Source organism: Pelmatolapia mariae, linkage group LG9 (genome assembly GCF_036321145.2).
Source record: "Pelmatolapia mariae isolate MD_Pm_ZW linkage group LG9, Pm_UMD_F_2, whole genome shotgun sequence".
Classification (NCBI taxonomy): domain Eukaryota; kingdom Metazoa; phylum Chordata; class Actinopteri; order Cichliformes; family Cichlidae; genus Pelmatolapia; species Pelmatolapia mariae.
In genome coordinates, this window is record NC_086235.1 from 15,526,256 (window position 1) to 15,544,258 (window position 18,003).

Genomic DNA, 18,003 nt, shown 5'->3' on the forward strand with positions numbered 1-18,003 from the left:
AACAAGATCAAATATTTGCTGCAGATCTCAATTACAGATTTCAGCTCCTCACCCTTCCAGGGAAGAAGGCGCTGTTCTTGAATTTGCGCAGGTAGAAAGCGATAAAAAACGTCCCCGCCATGAGAACCAAAGAGAGCAGCGCCGTGTTCGGTTCCCCGCTGACCTTCTCCGTCGCCGGCTGGCTGCTGTTTTTCATCATGAGGGTGACGTTTTCCGCCAAGGCGTCTGCATCGGTGCCGTTGATGAGGGAACAGCGTTTCAGCGGGTGCTCCTTGAAAATCTGCACACAGAGGTTTCATATTATAAAAAGGTGCTCACGCAAACACCCTGTGATTACTTTTCTTAGACGGATTAACAGGTATCGCAACCAGTCTTTCTTTGAAATGAGATTAGTTCGTAGCAAAATGCCTTTTAAGTCTGTGCCATAAAACTCTAAAAATAGCAGATCTTCCAAAAATCATAAGTCTGGACAATAATTAAAACTCCGAATCCATTTAGGATTCAGGCTCCATCAATCAGAAAAGATTTCAGGTGTGCTTGTTAGAAAAACACTCTCATTTCAACCCCGACTTCTGAACGCTGTCCAGGGATTAGTCTGCTCTGCTTAGCGTCAGCGGCGCAAACACACAGCGTGCCAACAAAAACTTTTTCTAATCAGGAGCTTTTCACGTCTCAGGTGTACCCTGACAAGCTTGATGAAGGTCTCGCAGATGAAGATGAGGGAGATGAGGAAGGAGAAGATTTCCTGGGTGAAGCGGGAGACGAAGCGCACCAGGAAGCTGCCTTCGAAGGCCACCATGGTGACCACGATGATGATGAGCCAAAAGCCGATCCAGACGCGGCCCGTCAGGTACTCTATGTCGTTTGATGTGCAGAACTGTGAGCACAGAGACATTAAGCACAGTTACATTTTTTTGCCTTTTTAGTAAGTCACCAGCATTTTTAACATTTTTGAAATTAACTTCATATGTTTTTTTATGCAACTTACACTGTAAAAGGCTTCTTCAAAGACCAGCAGAGGTCCAGAGAAGCCCACAACCAGCAGTGGCTGAGCCCCGAGCAGACAGAAGACCACCCCCTGCACTGATGTTGACACAATCAGCTCAGAGACGCCGATCAGGCCGTTTGTCTTCTCACCTGGAGGCAGACCCGGGGTTAAAAGGTTCATCAAGAGGCCACTATTACCAAAACACGGAGAGGATTTGAAATATGAGGTGTGAATACACTCTCAATTCCCTCACACAGACTCACCCAGCAGACCTCCAAACGTTATGGCCGGAGAGAGGGCAGCGAAGTAGATGAAGATAACTGCGGCCATGCACTGGCTGTTCAGGGCATCCTTGAAGTCGCTGACATACTTTGGGTAACGCCGCCGCACGTCTCGTATCAGCCCACCAAAAGGCCGTCCAGTACGCTCTAAGGGGTCGTCTGACTTTTTCGAAGGTTCGAGGAGTGCCTCTGAGTGACGACAGAGCTTTACGTTAAAACCCATGAGAAGGCACGTAAAATCAAATCGAGTGAAATTCCTAATCGAAACGGAAACACTTACCTTTTTCTTGAAGGCTTTTAGGCTCTTTGGCCATTAGTTTGACCTCGAGTTCCTCCCTCTTCCGCAGCATCTCCCTCTGAAAGCGGGCGACAGAGCGCAGCAGCTCGTCACCTCCCACCTCTGAAGGCGGCAGCACGATGCTACAGTCCAAGAAGCTGTTGATGGCGTTCAGCAGGTCCTGCCTGTCATCTGCCAGGTAGGCTGCCTCGTGGAATTGCTGAAAGATGATGGCAGAAATAAACCAATTTACCTAACATCATTGGTGTCAACAGAAACCTACAGGTGTTACTTTATTTCATATAAATGTGAAATTCTTTTATGTCCTCCTTCACATTTTCCAAATTTGACCAGTGGTCCGGATTAGAGCCTTTGCTGGGCCGATCCTGGCTCCAGGGGCTTATTTTTGACACCCCTTGTCTAAATCAGCACCACCACTCACCTTGTCAGACATGAGGGTGGAGATGGAGCGTCCTATCTGGTGGTAGTCCATGCTTGTAGTGGCGGGTCCCAGCAGAACGAAGAGAAATCTGACCGGCACTGGCACTTCCAGGACGGACTCCAGCTCCACCGCTTCCTGCAGCCGCACAAACGCCATGGTGGGCTGCTCCAGGAAGTCCACGCTGCCTGGGAAACCACAGGACACGATGGTCAGCGCATGTAGCGCTTTCTGCATGCGCATGTAGCGCGCAAAGTTTTGTACGTAGTAACCTGTTTTTAGACTAACTGTAGTTATTAAAAACAACAACAACAACAAAAAAAAACTAGCGGTACAGCATTACCTGGCCTGTGATTTTAGTCTGTTGGTAGGTGGTTGCTGGGGAACATGATGATGTCATATATAATTCAAGTTGTTCTGGCTATAAATTAGATGTTACTGTCATGACATTAAATTTATACCATGCTTTTATGAAAGTGTTGTAGGTGCATAAAAACCTCTAAATGGGTAATCTTAGCCTGTTAATTGATGGTTGCTAGGCAACGTGACATCATGTTATGTGATATAGATGAGAACCTTCAGGGGCCTAAGATGTACCTGTGTGCCAAAACTGCTGATGCTGTAAAAGAAGTTCATGGACAGAGAGCTTTTGTGTACTGTAGTAAGATGAGTAACTTACCCACGAGGACCACTGTAGCCTCGGCATTTTCAGGAATCTTCTCCAGCAGCTTCAGTTCATGTTTGGACTTGGACCGATGCATGCCAGGTCCGATGCTCGGCTCTCTCTGCTGGAAACAACACAGGAAGTGTAAATAAGGATGACAAAGATCCCTGTGATATTCTGCAAACTCTGCAGACTCGGACTTACCTGCACTTCATTCTTCTCCATGTCGATGTGCGTGTCTGTGTCCCCCGTACCGCGAACTGTGCCCATGAGGGGGTCGGTCACTGACGGCTCTGTCTGGTTGGTGTGGTTGGCACTGTGGTGATGCGCTATCAGACTGCCGAGGCTGGCTGCGGAGATGTTCCTGGGGAAATGGCTACTGTGCTCCTTCTCATCGCTCGGGTGACTAGGGGAGGCAGAGGTGGGGAGAGAGAGGTTGAACAGGAGGAGGAGAGGTAGTGACCAAGCATGAAGCCATCTAATAGCAGGAAGTGTGTAGCAGTGAGGAAAAGAAAACACAGTTTAACCAGCTTCCATTCTTAAAGCAAACATTGCTGATTATCACAAGGTTTTTTATGACTCCTTCAGGAACTTTAAAGTTGGTGTAATCTCATTTCCACCTCCATTTTTTTTTTCACTCCACTACTTTTTGCAAAAATAAGTTTAATGTTCAGGATACTTCACTTCTAAAGAAATACCCAACAGCAGCAGAATAATCCATGAAAAGCTGAAGCTAGTTTGTGCACATACATATACCCGGTCTCCATTTTGCACACCTTGCAACTTTTTATTTAACTACCTTGAGACATCACTGCAGTGCACAGCATGTACAACATTTTTTCAGATCATTTACAAGAACAGGTTCACCTCAAATGGCACTGAATGCCTCTGTAAGATGAAATCTCTGCTAGCTTATTTGTAGCACTGAGGCGCTGCCAATCACCTGTGTTTGAGCAGCAGGGCTCTGAGGACGTTGGCCCGGTCCTCAGCTTTGATCTGGTCAGAAATAATCATCTGTTCCACCACCTGGTGGGCGATGCCAGGCAGGGTCTTCTGGTCCAGGTCCAGCAGCACCGCACCTGCAAATACACAAGCACGCTGAGCTCAGTCGTCTATGAACCAGACGGGAGACTTTCAGGCATACAGCTTACACAAACGCACTCAGTCTCTCTCTTTACCGTGGGAGATGGTCCTTCTGAGTTCCAGCAAACTGCGGAAAGACAGCGAAGCGACGTGAGGCTTCCCCCAGCGGTCCGTCTCCTCTTCAACATCTTCCTCAAACTTGATCCAACGGGCCGTCTCCTTCCACTGCATCTCCTGGTTCTTGTCCATTGTCAGCTCGTTCAGCTCCACAAACACCTGAGGTGATTTACATGCATACGGTCCACACGTCATCACATGCACATTAGTGCCAAACACTCAGAAACAGTGAGCAAAGCACTCTGACTGGTCAGTTTGTCCAACTTTTCTCATTTCTCTGTTTTGTGCCTCATCTCATCTGCCCTCGATCCTTCAGCTTGTGACCTGCAATCAATCTCAAATGCCATGCTCAAGGATGTCTCCACACCTGAAGGAGAAAGGAGCTATGGTGGCGGATGAAGAAATCCATCATTCACTTTAGCATATTAAAAGAGGCACAGGATGAAGCTAGAATACACAAATGACAGCAGGAGGACCTAACAAATGTTGGCGCTAACATTTCTGATTCCTCCTGCTTCGACTCATACGTTCACATATCTGCTCAAAACTTAAGAAATGAGGAGGGGAAAATTTAGTGATTCATGTCATGCGTTCCAGAAGTGAGCTATCTAAAAAACATACTCAGCACACAAAGTGTTGTTAATCCTTAATCTTCTAAGTTCTAAGAGTAGAATCTGTACAGACTTTCTTCCCCTTGAACATCCAAAAGCAGTTTTTGTAACTGTAAAAATTTGTAGTTTCCGACAAAATGTGATGTAGCTGGATGCGCTTTTTACAACTACATTTGTCAAAAAGCTTCTTTCGATGCCAAAATATAGCTTAAAAGCAGCAACTACAATGTTAATAACCACTTAAAATGTGTTTACAACTACATTAAAGTGGGAAACGATTTACACATCCAGCTGCACTTTAAAAACAAGTAACTACAAAGACTGCTGTGCATCATCAGCAGCAGTCTCCCAGCTGCCAGGATTTGTTAGGGAGAGATTAATCACGCCATGCTGGGTCAGTCGAAGTCCTCCGAGTAATGATGTCCAAAAACAAAAAACAAAAAAAACAAAAAAAACACAAGCTGCAAAATATTCCCTTATTCCCTGCTGCATGCCTGTGAAGTCACGCTCACACAGGATCAAACCTGACTCTTGCCGGCCATCCAGCCTCACCTTCTGGTGACGAGCCATCTGTCCGCATCTGTGGACGCCTTCTGTCCACGAGGCAGAGCGGTACAGAACCACCGGCTGGAAACGGTGCAGGAAACAACTCAAACACTGACCCGACCGACAGTGCCACAAAGGACGGGACCTTCACTTTCACACACATCCCCACACATGTAGTTCTTCCTCATCACACACACCTGACAGGGACCTGTTGTTTACTGGGGCTGCTGGGGGCTCGGAGCTGCGTATGGGAATCTGTGTGCGCGTGTTAATAAAACATAGCTCCCCCTTTCTCAGGAGCTCCCAGTGTCTGGTTACCCAAGCTCCCCTCTTTTTTCCTTTCCGTGTGTGAAAGGAAAGAACGAACTCATTCATTTTTAATTGTCTCCTTCTCTCCCCAGCCCATCGACAAAAGAGTCGAGCCACTGCTAAATTTGAGAGCGAAAGAAGAGAAAACATTTCCTGGACTTTGAAGGATTTGAAATCTGAAGTAGAAAACAGAGCCAACCAATTGCGACTGGGTTTAAAAGCCCTGCTATTTACTTTCTGACCACACAAACGTGTTTGTTTACTTCCACTACAAAAGTGGAAGATTTTCACTTTTAAATCCGCTCGTCTTTAAACTCATCTCTTCCAAAGATCCCTGAGGTAAAGAAATCATTTGAAAAATCAAAGAAACTCTTAATCTTTCACTGAGGTGATGACAGCTTCCAATTCAAACTCTGACTTTCCTCAGTTTTATCTCGACATCTTTATCTCAATTAGCCCAGTCGATCCCAATTATAAATGTGCTATAATAAGATTTTTATGCAGTTTCTTAAAGGCAGTTTCTTAAAATTCTTCAAATGTGAGCATCCTGATAGATGAATGGTTAATAGAATTTCAACATCAACAGCCAAGGACTCCTATTACATGACATACCCCTTTGCCCTCTCTCTCCACTTATTCCCCTTTTGAATTTCCGCACAAAATATTGCTTAAAAATTCCCACAAACGCTGATTTTTATGAATATATCATTGCATGATCAGTTTATTTATTCCTCTAACTGATGTTGTTGACTGTTCTTTACAACAAGTGCTTACTAACAACATCAATTTAAGATACCTGTGCGACTTCAGTGTGTGAGGTGTTGTCTCACCTCATGGGGGGTGCGATCCTGCTTGCGACTGCGAGTGGTCGGCTCCTTGTGGTCCTTGCCGATGTGCACCACTTGGTTCTTGGTGCTCTTCCGGACCAGGTGTCGGCGCATGCCAGGAACATCTTCAAAGCGATGACCTGGAGTACCAGAAATAAACATGCAGCAAACTGTAGCTCCATGCAACACAACAGCATCAGGTCTTTAGTTTGTATCGCACATTTTGTTTCTTTAGCCCAGAGTTGGCACACATTGACCTTCCACCCTTTTAAATCTCAGTCCATTTAATCACAGGCCTCTTCGCTTTGTATCTAAGGGAGTAGAGTTACTCATGCTGGCAACGCACCAGGCACTGAAAGGATGAGGAGAAAGAAACGTGATGACAGAGACATAAATGGTTCTGTCAGGTGTTCGAAGTTCAAAGATCAACAGATCCGCTGATTCATTCAAGTTGAATTCAGAAACTGAGGAGATGACAGCTTCACACTGACAAATAAACTTGAGAAAATGAACAGGGCTACTCTTTAACGAGAAATATGCAACAGACATCCAATTACTTAGGTTTTAACACTAAAACACTATTTTGGAGACCATAAGGGAACCTCGACTCAATCTCACATTTAAATGCATTAACTGTGGCCATGAAAACCGGATCATTTAACAGGAAAGCCTACACAAACCTCCAAAAGATCACATCAACCTTAAATGACAGTCTGCATCCGTTGAACAAGCATCTTTTCTCTGAGCTCACTCAAACCACAACATCCAAGTTTATTATATTTTCAGGACTTCTACTACAACTTTTTGTGACATCCTATTTATTCTAAATTGATCTGTTAATAAGTTAAAACACATTCAACACAAAAACGAGTGAAATCTTCCTTAAAAAATATCAAAGCTTACCATTATCAGAGCTTGTATATCCTATGTAAAAAACACTGAGGCTTTTCTGGTTCTTCATCAAGGCTTTAACTCATTATCTGATAACCGGGCAGGCCTCGCCAGGACAAAAGATGAAATTCTGTCCAGAACTGAGATTTTCATCTGCTACCTCATTCGTTCTCGCGTCACTCGTACAACCTTCAAGTTTTATTGGGAGGGTCCCTTGTCAGGTCACTACATGATGTTTGCCTGCACTTTGGGGCAGAACCTGGAAAAAATGAGCCCTGACTGGCGTTAAGGAAGAGGAGGGTTTCTGCTGCAGGCATCGAGAGCATCTGGCGCTGGCGCAGCCACCTTACTACGTGACCCCAACCCTCCTCGCTGCTCAAACTAAAGTGTGGGACTTGTTTTGACAAATTGGAAAAAGTCGCCACTTCTTGACCGGCTGCTGACCCCCGCGGGGGCTGAAGCTTTCAGAATGCATCAGTGAGCAGAGGTGTTAATTTGCTCGGGTCGAACAAAAGGGGAGGGACAGTGATCTAATAATTCCTATTGTTGAGCGGCAGCCAGAGACAGACACTTTCCCAGGATGATTTAGGGTGGCGGGAAGTAGATAAAAGAGGACAGAAAGTATGGGACAGTGAACCTGTTTGCAGGCTCACCTCTTTCATAATGACCAAATATCACGCCCACACTTCCATCCTCAGCTGCCTTGTTTTGGCCCTCGGGTCTACTTAATTCTTCCTCTGGTTTCACTCCTTTAATGATTAAAGGTTGGAAACAGAGGTCCGGATTTAACAATTAGCCACCATGTTGGCTCAGGCCCGAGTCCAGGGGCCTCAGCTGACAGCGGGAACAGCTAATTTAATAATGCAGGCCTGTCTGCCACAGTTTCTGATAAGCTGCTGCTCTCTGCGGAGGGGTCGGCTCCCTGACGCAAATCACTTCGGCCCTGGACACCACCCCACGCTGGGCTTGGGGCCGGGAATGTCACAGGGCAGTGGAAAGCAGTCTGCAGTCAAACAGAAGGGCCCCACACCTTCAACCTGATGTTTGCGAAGGAATCTAAGCAAAGTGACCAACTATCAGTTCAGCTGTATTTAATCATTTCTCCAGCTTCTTTAACACTCAGAACATGTTTTAGTACAAAGTACAAAGTTTGTATTAATGCTGGTGAAGATTAACAGCAAATGATATCTATAAGAAAGAATAATGCGTAAGTAATACCATATTTTTAAATGACATTCCCAACAGTGTGTTTAGACAAAACACTTTTTGTAAAAGGTGCACTTAGGAGATTTCCTGAAAACAAAAGAATAATCTACTCACATCAAGGCACTTTTATTGTAAGGCAAAGACCCTAAAATATTAGATAGAAAACCAACAATCACACAGCCCCTCTGAACAAGTGGAAAAACTCCCTTTTAACAGGAAGAAATCTTCTGCAGAACCAGGCTCGGGGAGGAGCGGCCATCTGACAGTTAGGGTGAGCGGAGAAAGACAGGAGGAAGACACACTGTGGAGTGCCAGAGTTTAATAATTGCTAATGCAAATACAGTGAAAAGAAATGAGTGAAGACGAAGCATCGTGGGAAGCCCACAGAGGCCTAGGCTTATTGCAGCGTAACAACAGGAGGGTTCAGGGTCATCTAATCCAGCCCCATCTTGAAGCTTTATCAAAAAAGGAAAGTTTTAAGCCTGTTCTTAAAAGTAAAGAGGGTGTCCGTTTCCCAGATTCACAGTTTGGAGCCTGAAGGCTCTTCCTCCCATTTTACTTTTAGTTACTCTACGATCCAACAAGTAAGCCCACAGTCTGACAGTGAAGTGCTCTAATGGGGTGATATTCTCGCCGCGGGATTTTGAATCAGCCGAAGACTACAATAACATCAGTTTTATATGAATTTAGAAGCAGGAAATGCAGGGGCTTTATCTTTATTATCCATGAAACATTTTCAAACCAGGATAAAAAACAAAAAAAGTGAGTCTATTACAAAAAAAGAAAAAAGTCCCATTGATTAACCATCAATGGGACTTTTTTCTTTTTTGCATTCACAGTCCAGAGACATCCATGTTAAGTTAGTTGATGATTCTAAATATGTGGTTATCTGTATCACTGCAATGACCTGTATCCCACCTCTCTACCTATGACAACCTTATTAGTTTTGTTGAATAAATCAATAAAAGCAATGGTTGGATTTTTTTACTAATAAATAAAATAAAATACTCTAATAGATCCATCACCTCAGACATTTTGCCCACAAACTACGTATAAATACTTAGTCTTAGGCAAAGAGTAAAGCAGACACAGACAGCTGGAGACACCACAGACGAGTAGTCATACCTGTTGTGCTTTCTCTGGAATCCACCTGAAGAGTGTGTGCAGAGTTGATGCACTGTAGTCTATTGTTTCTCCTCATAAGAGTCTGGACATGCGCAAAAAGCTAGCACACAAAGCCCTGCACTCTTCACCTGATGACGAAATTTAAGTCATATGGCCCACCGGAGGCTCAAGGATGCAGAAACAATAACACACCTTTACAGCCTGAGATTTGGTGGATTATGCTGTTTAATCACTCTCAGCTTTTTTAAGAAAACATCTCCTTTCACATCTTTCTATGTTTAACAATAAGTCACTGTGTACTGCTGAGCAGGTAAGTATACTTTGTACTATTTTTTTCCAACCTTGCAAGCTGTAACAATCATCATTTTGTAAAGCAGACAGAAACTGCAGAGTAGGGAGAAGATTATCTGTTGGGTTTATCATTACAAGGAGCTCATTTTACATACAGGCAGTCATGTGAGCCACTGGTGATCCCAGAATACAGATACTAAGAATGCTACATATTTACCAGAATACACAAAACATAAAGAGGTAACGAGTCCTCTTTTAACAATATCAACAGCCAATAAAAAACAGGAGAGAAACGCTTTATTGCTCACATTACATCTCACTTCAATCAACGCTCAAAGTGCGTTTCCTTCAAAAACACCCCTCAAACACAACCACAGAAGGCTAGGTGGAGGGCACCTATGTAAAATACCCCTTTACACTTTTAGTCGGTGTAGGCTTGAACTTAAGCCATGATTAGTATCTGCTTGCCAAATGATTTGCACTCACTCTTGATGCCGTCCAGGTCAGCAGAGGCCAGCGTCTGAGCTTCGCTCTCATCAGTGGGGATGCGCTGGTACTTGGCCTGCTCGGCACCCGTCATGTTGCCCGTGCGTCGACGCTCTGTCAGGTCGTAACTGCGGCTGGCGGAGGAGACGCGGGTCAGCGGCGTGTGCTCGGCTGGGACTGACTGGGCAGTGGGGCTGGAGGGCTCAGATGAAGGCAGTTTACTAAAGAAGAGCAGAAAGATTAGAAGTAAAAAAAAAAAAAAGAGCTAAAAAAGAAACAAGTGAAAAAGGAAGGATTGTTTTTCATCTTTTATCTTTAGGATTTAACATTTCCCCCTTAAAAACTGGGAACTGTGCACACTCAACCACACATAAAAATCCTCCCAATACTTATTTCGTTTTAACAGGACTAACATTGTCGTAGTATTACAGCCTTCTACTGCTTTTCCTACTCTGATAAATGCATGCAAGGTGCAAGTTACACATTTAGCTGCAAAAAGCAAAAAAGCAGACAGAGGACAAAGAATTTTAACAACATATCCAGCAAAAATAGACATAATTAACTTACCGTCTAGCGTAAATGCTACTTTACAACCTCGTCTTTAAGTCAACTTCCTCCACTTTAGGTAAGAATGGTTTAAAAGACAAATCTTCTGCAGTTAAGCTGATCTCTAATCGACTCAAAATAAGCAAAAGGTGTATGTGCAGCTTCTTTCAAGCTCAGATTTCTTTAAAAAGGAAGAAAGTAAATGTCACAGGTGGAGCCTGGGCTGCTGAGTAGCAACAGGTGATATATGGGTCTCTGAGGACAGGATTACTCTGGTCCATCTGATCATGCCCAGCAGGCTCACTGGATGCCTGAGACATGGTAACGTACAGTACATCGCACACCCCCGCCCCCCGAACAGGCGTGAGCCTCAGTGCTCTCACCCAAACAGGATGGCTGTGACGACATTTCATCAAAAAAGACAAAAACATGCATTAAGCAGTCATCACGGCAGGTAAGGCATGATTACCAACCTAACAATCACGCCCTTTTTCACTTCTTTTTGAAGTCTATGAAGCAGACTTGACTCACTCTGTGGAAGTTGCGTCTTCATGTTCGCCTCCCACACCGGACTCCGGTACGATGTCGAGCTTTCGGACTGAGTGTGGGCTCTCTTTGACACTTTTAGATGCATGGTCATCTTCGGAAACAAAGAACTGTGGAGGGAAACCGAAGCGTGAGAGTGCTGCTTACTGTAACACGGTCAAAAATAAATAAATAAATCAGATAAATTGAACGTCTCTCACATCCAGAAACAAAGCCTGTGGAGACTTTTGCACATAAATCAGAGTTATTTAGATGTTGCTGGAGCAAAAAGTTTCATGCAATCATATGATTATTATTTGTTGATTTTATGCGAACTCATTCAAGTGGGTTGAGGCAAATAGCCACCCACTCCGAGTCTGGTTCTGTTTGACATTCCCTTCTATTAAAAGGGGGGATTTTGCTTGCCCAGTGTTGATGAGTGTTTGTTTAAGAGTATAGAGTTTCTTCTCAAATTCCACCAAACCTCAGGAACCCATGAACATTTATTCTGGTCTAGCTTTGGTCAGCAAATCATGGCCTTTAAAAAAAAAAGAAAAAAAAAGTCTCTTTATGTTTAAAGCAGAAAATCAAAGATGAAAAGTTGTCAGACTATTGCAAAAGCCTGAATTCAGCATAATTCAAGCTTTTAATTAACCCTGAATTAGAACAAGCCTAAAGGTACACAAATTTGGTTTAAAAGGGAAAAGTTACATCACATCGTTCCATTTTCTCAAAGCAAATTTGTATTTAAAACACATTTTCAACCAATTTTTGTATCTAATAACGCTTCTCATGGGGTTTTAGGTTATTCGCTCCCAAACACTGTGTTAAAAAGACTAAAATGAATCAAATAATATAATGATTACCTCCACATCTTTGGATCTCTCCGACTCAGATCGCTCTGACAGAACAGAATTTAGCTCTGTCCCCTCTTCTTCCTCTTCCTCCTCATCTTCTCCTTCCTCTATGGGGACACTGCAGGGAGGATGGCTGCTTTTGTGATCTTTATCCTTCTTCCTTTTCTTGCTGCCCTTCCTCCTGCGTACGTCAGAGGGCAGTTTGGACAGAGGCCGGTGGATGTGGTGAGAGGAGTGTCGGTGGTCTGAAACACAGATAAATACATCAACCTCAGAGCTTTTCACACACAACTGAAAGCATCTCCATGCTTTATGAAGCTTCTGCACGCTCACATTCGATGTCTTCTTCATGGTAAATGTGGTGCTCCTTATCAGGCACAGCAGCAGCAGGCGTGAGGATCTGCTGGAAGCGCTGGACACCCAAGGCTTTATTCAGGTCCCCATCATCCTCCTCTTCTGGGCGCGGAGACCCGTGTAGTGATGAAGCAGCAGGAGCTTCTGGCTGCAACAAAAGATGAAAATAAACAAGACAGCAGTGAAATAAGAATGAGGAGATTCAATCATCATAAAATCATGAAATTATGAAAAAATTCATTTTTTAACTCATGATGTTTTTGTAATGACTCAACTGAATGTCCCTCTGTGATTAATAAAGTTCTTGTAATTCTGACAGTATTGAACTCTGTACTGATATTTCATGGTGAGGCAGTTAAAAACCAGGGGTGGCCAGCATTTTTCTTACAAAAATAAAAAATAAAAATAATGCATCTTGTACCTCATCTGATGGAATTAAATAGCAGTACAGACTCACAGGAGTCGTATTGTTTGCACTTTGTGGCGTTAGCACCTTCAATAAGAAGACGTGTGCAGCCACAGTTTGCACTTGTGTGTTGTAAACCATAATTCAACATACCGTGTGCACAGAAGTACCGGGCTACCTATACGGGCTGTGGAAACCACGGACATGAAGCTCCCTGCATAGTTTTTGCGCTGATGTGAATGTCAGAGATTTGGAGAATGTTGGCAACTATTACCCAATATGCACCTCAGCACTCAGTGACCCCGCTGTGTAACTTTACATGGTCTGCTATTTTGTGGCCGAGTTGCTGTGGCTCCTAAACAACGAGCTCTTTAAAAGAACCCGTTCTTACACAAATGTTTGTAAAGGCAGACTGCATACACCTGAGACTGAAAACACATGAATTCAAATATTAAGAGGTGTGACCCAAAACTTTTATCCATAAAGCATTACACTACTACAGTAATCCAGCACTACGCTACCTACCTACATTACAAATTTTTAAGAAGCAGGAAGAGAAAACATTTTAAATGTCCGTTTTAGCCCTGCTTCAGATTGGCAATCTGTCCAGGGTGTACCCCGCCTCTCGCCCTATGTTAGAGGGGATATGCATATTTCTAAGAGTGCATGCAGAAAACACAGCTCAGAATAAACAAGTGTGCGCCTCACTTAAAACCACCACTAGAGGGCGTTCTGTCCTAGCTGTGAACACAGTTAGGTCATCTCTTCTTCAACATGAGCTTTAAAGTCGGAAACAATAGCCATGAGCTTTGATCAGTTCCAACAGGGATCACATGGGTGATAAGAGATCTGTTTTCCTGCAGCACGACGCAGTAACCCGCTGAGCCCTGCTCCGTCTCTCCCTGTGGGATATTTGGAAAAGGATGGACTGCAGCGATATGACAAGAGTACCTGCTCAGACACCATTCAGCAGGTGTGCTCAGATCCTGCAGTGAACCCTTCCTGTGGCAAAACTCGGGGATCGCAAGTCATTCGACACCCTGTTAAATGTTTCCAGGACACCCAACATGTTGGTCCTACACTAGGCTTTCCTGTGCTGCAGGGAGCAATAGCAAACGTGATGATAGTTTTGTGTCTAGGCACAAAGTTTTGGCACAGATGGTACTGTACTCTTATTGTTATTCTGAAACGCATCAGAAAAGTATTTAAACTACAAAACTTGAGTTTAACTACTAGTAATAAAAATCAACGTCATTCAACTTGCTTGAATTAAAACGACAACAAAACTGGGTCGTTACTTACAAGCACGCTGTAAAATATTTTTATAGTTTTTTTATAGCTCACATCACATTTTCTGCACCTTCTACAGCACCTGTGTGATGTACAAAGGTCCCCTAGACACACGAAGCTTATGAAATCCATCGAGATGAGAAAATGTAAGCGGGAAACTTTCTGGTTAATCATAATTAAAGGTCAACAGATGATCAGACATGCAGGCATGTGCATGAGGAGTGTGGAAAACTGACTCCCATAGCCTGTAACACCATGCATTGCTTCTTTTTGCATGCCACACAAAGGTGACAGCAGCGGTAAGCGCTCTGCTGAACGGAGGACGGGCTGAAAATGAAAGGCTTTCAAGCAAACGTTCAATATTGACCCAAGGTTCAATTTCTCATAGACCCCCCCCCTTTTTGCTTTTTTACAAGTGCCCAAAAAGAGGAGTGAGCAGACTCACTGCACCTCAGTGACCTCCAGAGTCAAGAATTCAGCTTTAAGGACCAATAACCAAGCAGATTTGTGACATTATGCAGTCAACATTTTGCTATGAACTTTACTCTGAAGCATCAGCCTGCATCCACATCACCATCAACCGTTTAGCACTTAATTAGGCGACTGATCCAAAACCCCGCAGCGCATTATCCGGACGAGTGAAGCCCTCAGAGTGTAGCTAAATGATCTGGTTGTTTGTTTTTACAGGGCCCTCATTCATATCATGGTTTCACGGTGAATCCCTCGAGGTGGAAGCAACGTGTGAGGGATTCTCGAAGGGGTGCAAGAATTTTCCACAACCGACAGCACGTACGAGAACAAGCGGAGGGAAGCAGAGTAGAATGAAAACTGACCAGGAAAAAAAAAAAAAAAAAAAAGCAAATTGAATAAGATCAACACTTCTTCTGCAGTTTCAGTGACTTACCTCGCTCATGACGTGAACTTTATCAAAAGCACGGTTTTTGGTGACAACAAGCGTCAGCGCCCTCCACCATGACAAAACTGGACCTCTTACTTCACTCAGCACCTCTATTAAAGAACTGCAGGCAGGAGATATCCCTCTCCCCCTGCTTATCAAAGCCTCGTGATACCATAATCAGAGCCCTATCGCCCAGCCTGCCACCTTCACCAGGTTGCGTATTGTGCCGAGGCCGAACAAACAAGACTCGCATTCTCGCTTTGAGGACAAGTGTGGCCTGAAAGGACAAGCCGTGTTTAAACAGTCAAGAACAAAACCCGACGCTGACATTCATCCCCACGTTTTCCACATAAAGTCTAAATATTTACCTGGGTGCTTTAAGTGCATATGATCTAAACCTCTTACACTTTTCTAAAGAGATATTTTTTGAAGGCTAATATTGACAGAAGTAATGTTAAGCAACGGGCTGAAAAGAAACATGAAAGACTCAAAAGTGACTAAAATCTGACCTGTGAATTACAGTCTGTCTCAATTACAGAAACTAACAAATACAGCTGTTTACTCCACATGTCTACAGCTACATTTAAGACTTTTTAACAGTATATTAAATGATTATGATGCATGCTCAATCATCCATGTAAGGAAAACCTAAAAAAGCTGGACGCATGTTTTCTCACACTGAAAAGAGATGAACAGAATCTACTTTTTCGGGTACTACTTTAACCCTCTCAGGCTCAAATTAAGTTTTAGTTGCTAATGCACAACCAAGTCCTGCAGTGGTACTTCTGAGTAAAAAAAACTCATAAAATATGTATGTGGGGTAATCAGGTTGTTAGTGTTTTAACTGTTCCAAATCTGCAACGCCTGCCTTGAGAGGGTTAAATGAAACTAATTAAACTTGACATGGAACCAAAGAGCAGTGTGAAAATAGACTCTTTCCAAGAGCTTGAGTTTATGCACGTTGCTCAAATATATTCATTAAGGTGAAAAGAAAACAAAAAAAAAAAAAAAAAAAACATTTTCTTTTACTCCAAGTGTGACCCACCTTAAACACACAATGCAGTTTGTTTCATAAGCATTTCCAGTTTTTGGCGTGAGCTAGAACTGTTAAGTTAGCCATTTTACAGTCAATGATTTTTTAAGCATGTAAAAAAGCCTGAAAGGTTGAGTCAGACAATAAAGCACGCTCTTAATACTGAATTTGCACTGCATGATCCAAATGTGTAGACCGGGGCTAGAGATGTGCGACCCGGCCAAACTGAGTTTAAGACATTTTAATATTTTAGCTTTAGCCAGAAAATGAGAGAAGTTTAAATGCATTAGTACAAGCATAATTCAATCTAAGCACACTCTTCATCAATCCTGTAAAAGTGGTTCAGCTATTTCAACAAATGATCTATGTCCATGTATGAGAATTAGCAGTTGAGGGAGCTAATGTAATGCAATCTAATGGATCCAATACAGAGAAAAAAAAAACAGTTTAGGATTTCAATCGTTGTGAGCTGAAGAAGGAAGAACATTGCACAGAGTCCTGGGAGGACTTGAGACGGGGTCTGGGTGCTGGGGAAGAGTTATCAGATGACTGGGTAAAGTTCAGCAGTAGTGCCAACAAGGTGTTCGGTGTGTCCTCTGGACAGAGGAAAGAGGACAAAGAAACTTGGCTGTGGAATGAGGGAGTACAAGAAAGTGTTCAAAGAAAGAGGTTGACGGAGAATAAGTGGGATAGGCAGGATGTTTAAGAAAGTAGACAGGAGTACTGGGAAGAGAGGTGTACGGGAAAGACAGAGGTGGTAAAGACAAGGAAAAAGTTTATAGTGAGTTGTATGTGAGGCTGGATACTAAAGGAGTGTTCATAGCTGCACTGTGCTGTTCTCTTCAAGGAATTACCATTCCACTGCTTTGATAGCACTTTAAAGCATATACCTAGGTTAGAGCATTTAATATTAATTCAGTGCCAACTGAGTCATGTGTGATTCAGCGAATTTCAGTTATTTACCCACATTAAGGCCTGTTTATCTTTGGCTCAGCTCTTTTGTGTTGGCTCAACCTGACAGGAGTCTATCCACTGGCGTTACATATAAAATGTTATAAGTGAGGGGAGAGTGAAGCGTGAGCCACAGAAAGGAGTTTCCTTTAGAATCAGTGTCCTGGACTGTGTTAAGCTTGATTTTGACTTCTTTGGGAAATCTGATTTATGACGAAACCAGAAGTCACTCTTGACCCTACACCGCAACCCTCCACACCATTCACACCGTTGCGAGCTGTGTCAGTCTGATGTGTATCCCCCTGGATGAGCTGGAAGACGTGGCCAGGGCGAGGGAAGTCTGCCTGGGCTGCTTCCTGCATGACCTGATCACATATGCGGCAAAAGAAATATGGATGGATAATTTTAAAAGGGGCATGTCTAGTTAGCTTTTCCTCAAAAAATATATATTTTGTTAAAAGTGATTTTCAAATAGGTAACAGGGTTTATCAAAGACTATTTGCCAATTTTAAAACCCTTTATCCACTTGTGAAAGATTTCCTTTCAACATTAGTTTACTGTATCTGCCGCACTAAGACTGCTGAAACATGTAATGCATCCATTTTTAATGCAGGTTTTAGTAAGTGGCATGCATGTGCAGAGACTGTTGTAGAAAGAAACCAACACTCAGCATGTGGAGGCTGCAGGAGATTATCTGTGTGGTGAGGCAGTCTCAAATCCTCCACAGTCAGCACTTGGAAGCAAAGTGGAGGCGGGGGGGCAGACACTGTAGTGATCATGTCGTACATCGTGGCTGATGTGTCACTGTATTAACTCATATCTTTAAAGTAAATCAACTGCAAGAAAATCCCAGTGCAGATTGTGCTCAGTTTTCCAGAACAGTGTGTGAAAGCAGAAGAGTTGTAACCCAGGTCTTACCTCAGCCAGCGCTCAAATTTCTATTACAAACACTGATTTCAACAACCTTCCTGTTGCATCATGCATTAAAAAGGCCATGTTTAA

General features: G+C 43.3%; 1 protein-coding gene across 7 annotated transcripts in view; it reads right to left on the reverse strand.

Moving 5' to 3' along the window:
• Positions 1-18,003, reverse strand: part of slc4a2b (solute carrier family 4 member 2b) — a 46,307-nt gene that overhangs the window by 4,967 nt on the left and 23,337 nt on the right. For 4 of the 7 annotated variants that reach the window (XM_063483391.1, XM_063483389.1, XM_063483390.1 and 1 more), the window contains 15 exons: positions 12,403-12,571; positions 12,079-12,314; positions 11,219-11,343; positions 10,142-10,362; positions 6,146-6,282; positions 3,828-4,008; positions 3,593-3,728; positions 2,854-3,127; positions 2,665-2,773; positions 1,989-2,173; positions 1,550-1,766; positions 1,252-1,458; positions 989-1,137; positions 683-877; positions 53-280 (listed from right to left, as the gene is read on the reverse strand). In XM_063483391.1, coding sequence (XP_063339461.1) covers positions 53-280; positions 683-877; positions 989-1,137; positions 1,252-1,458; positions 1,550-1,766; positions 1,989-2,173; positions 2,665-2,773; positions 2,854-3,127; positions 3,593-3,728; positions 3,828-4,008; positions 6,146-6,282; positions 10,142-10,362; positions 11,219-11,343; positions 12,079-12,314; positions 12,403-12,571 — 2,769 coding nt within the window. The remainder of the gene's footprint in view (positions 1-52; positions 281-682; positions 878-988; positions 1,138-1,251; positions 1,459-1,549; positions 1,767-1,988; positions 2,174-2,664; positions 2,774-2,853; positions 3,128-3,592; positions 3,729-3,827; positions 4,009-6,145; positions 6,283-10,141; positions 10,363-11,218; positions 11,344-12,078; positions 12,315-12,402; positions 12,572-18,003) is intronic. The other 3 variants (XM_063483394.1, XM_063483393.1, XM_063483392.1) reach the window with 3 other exon arrangements.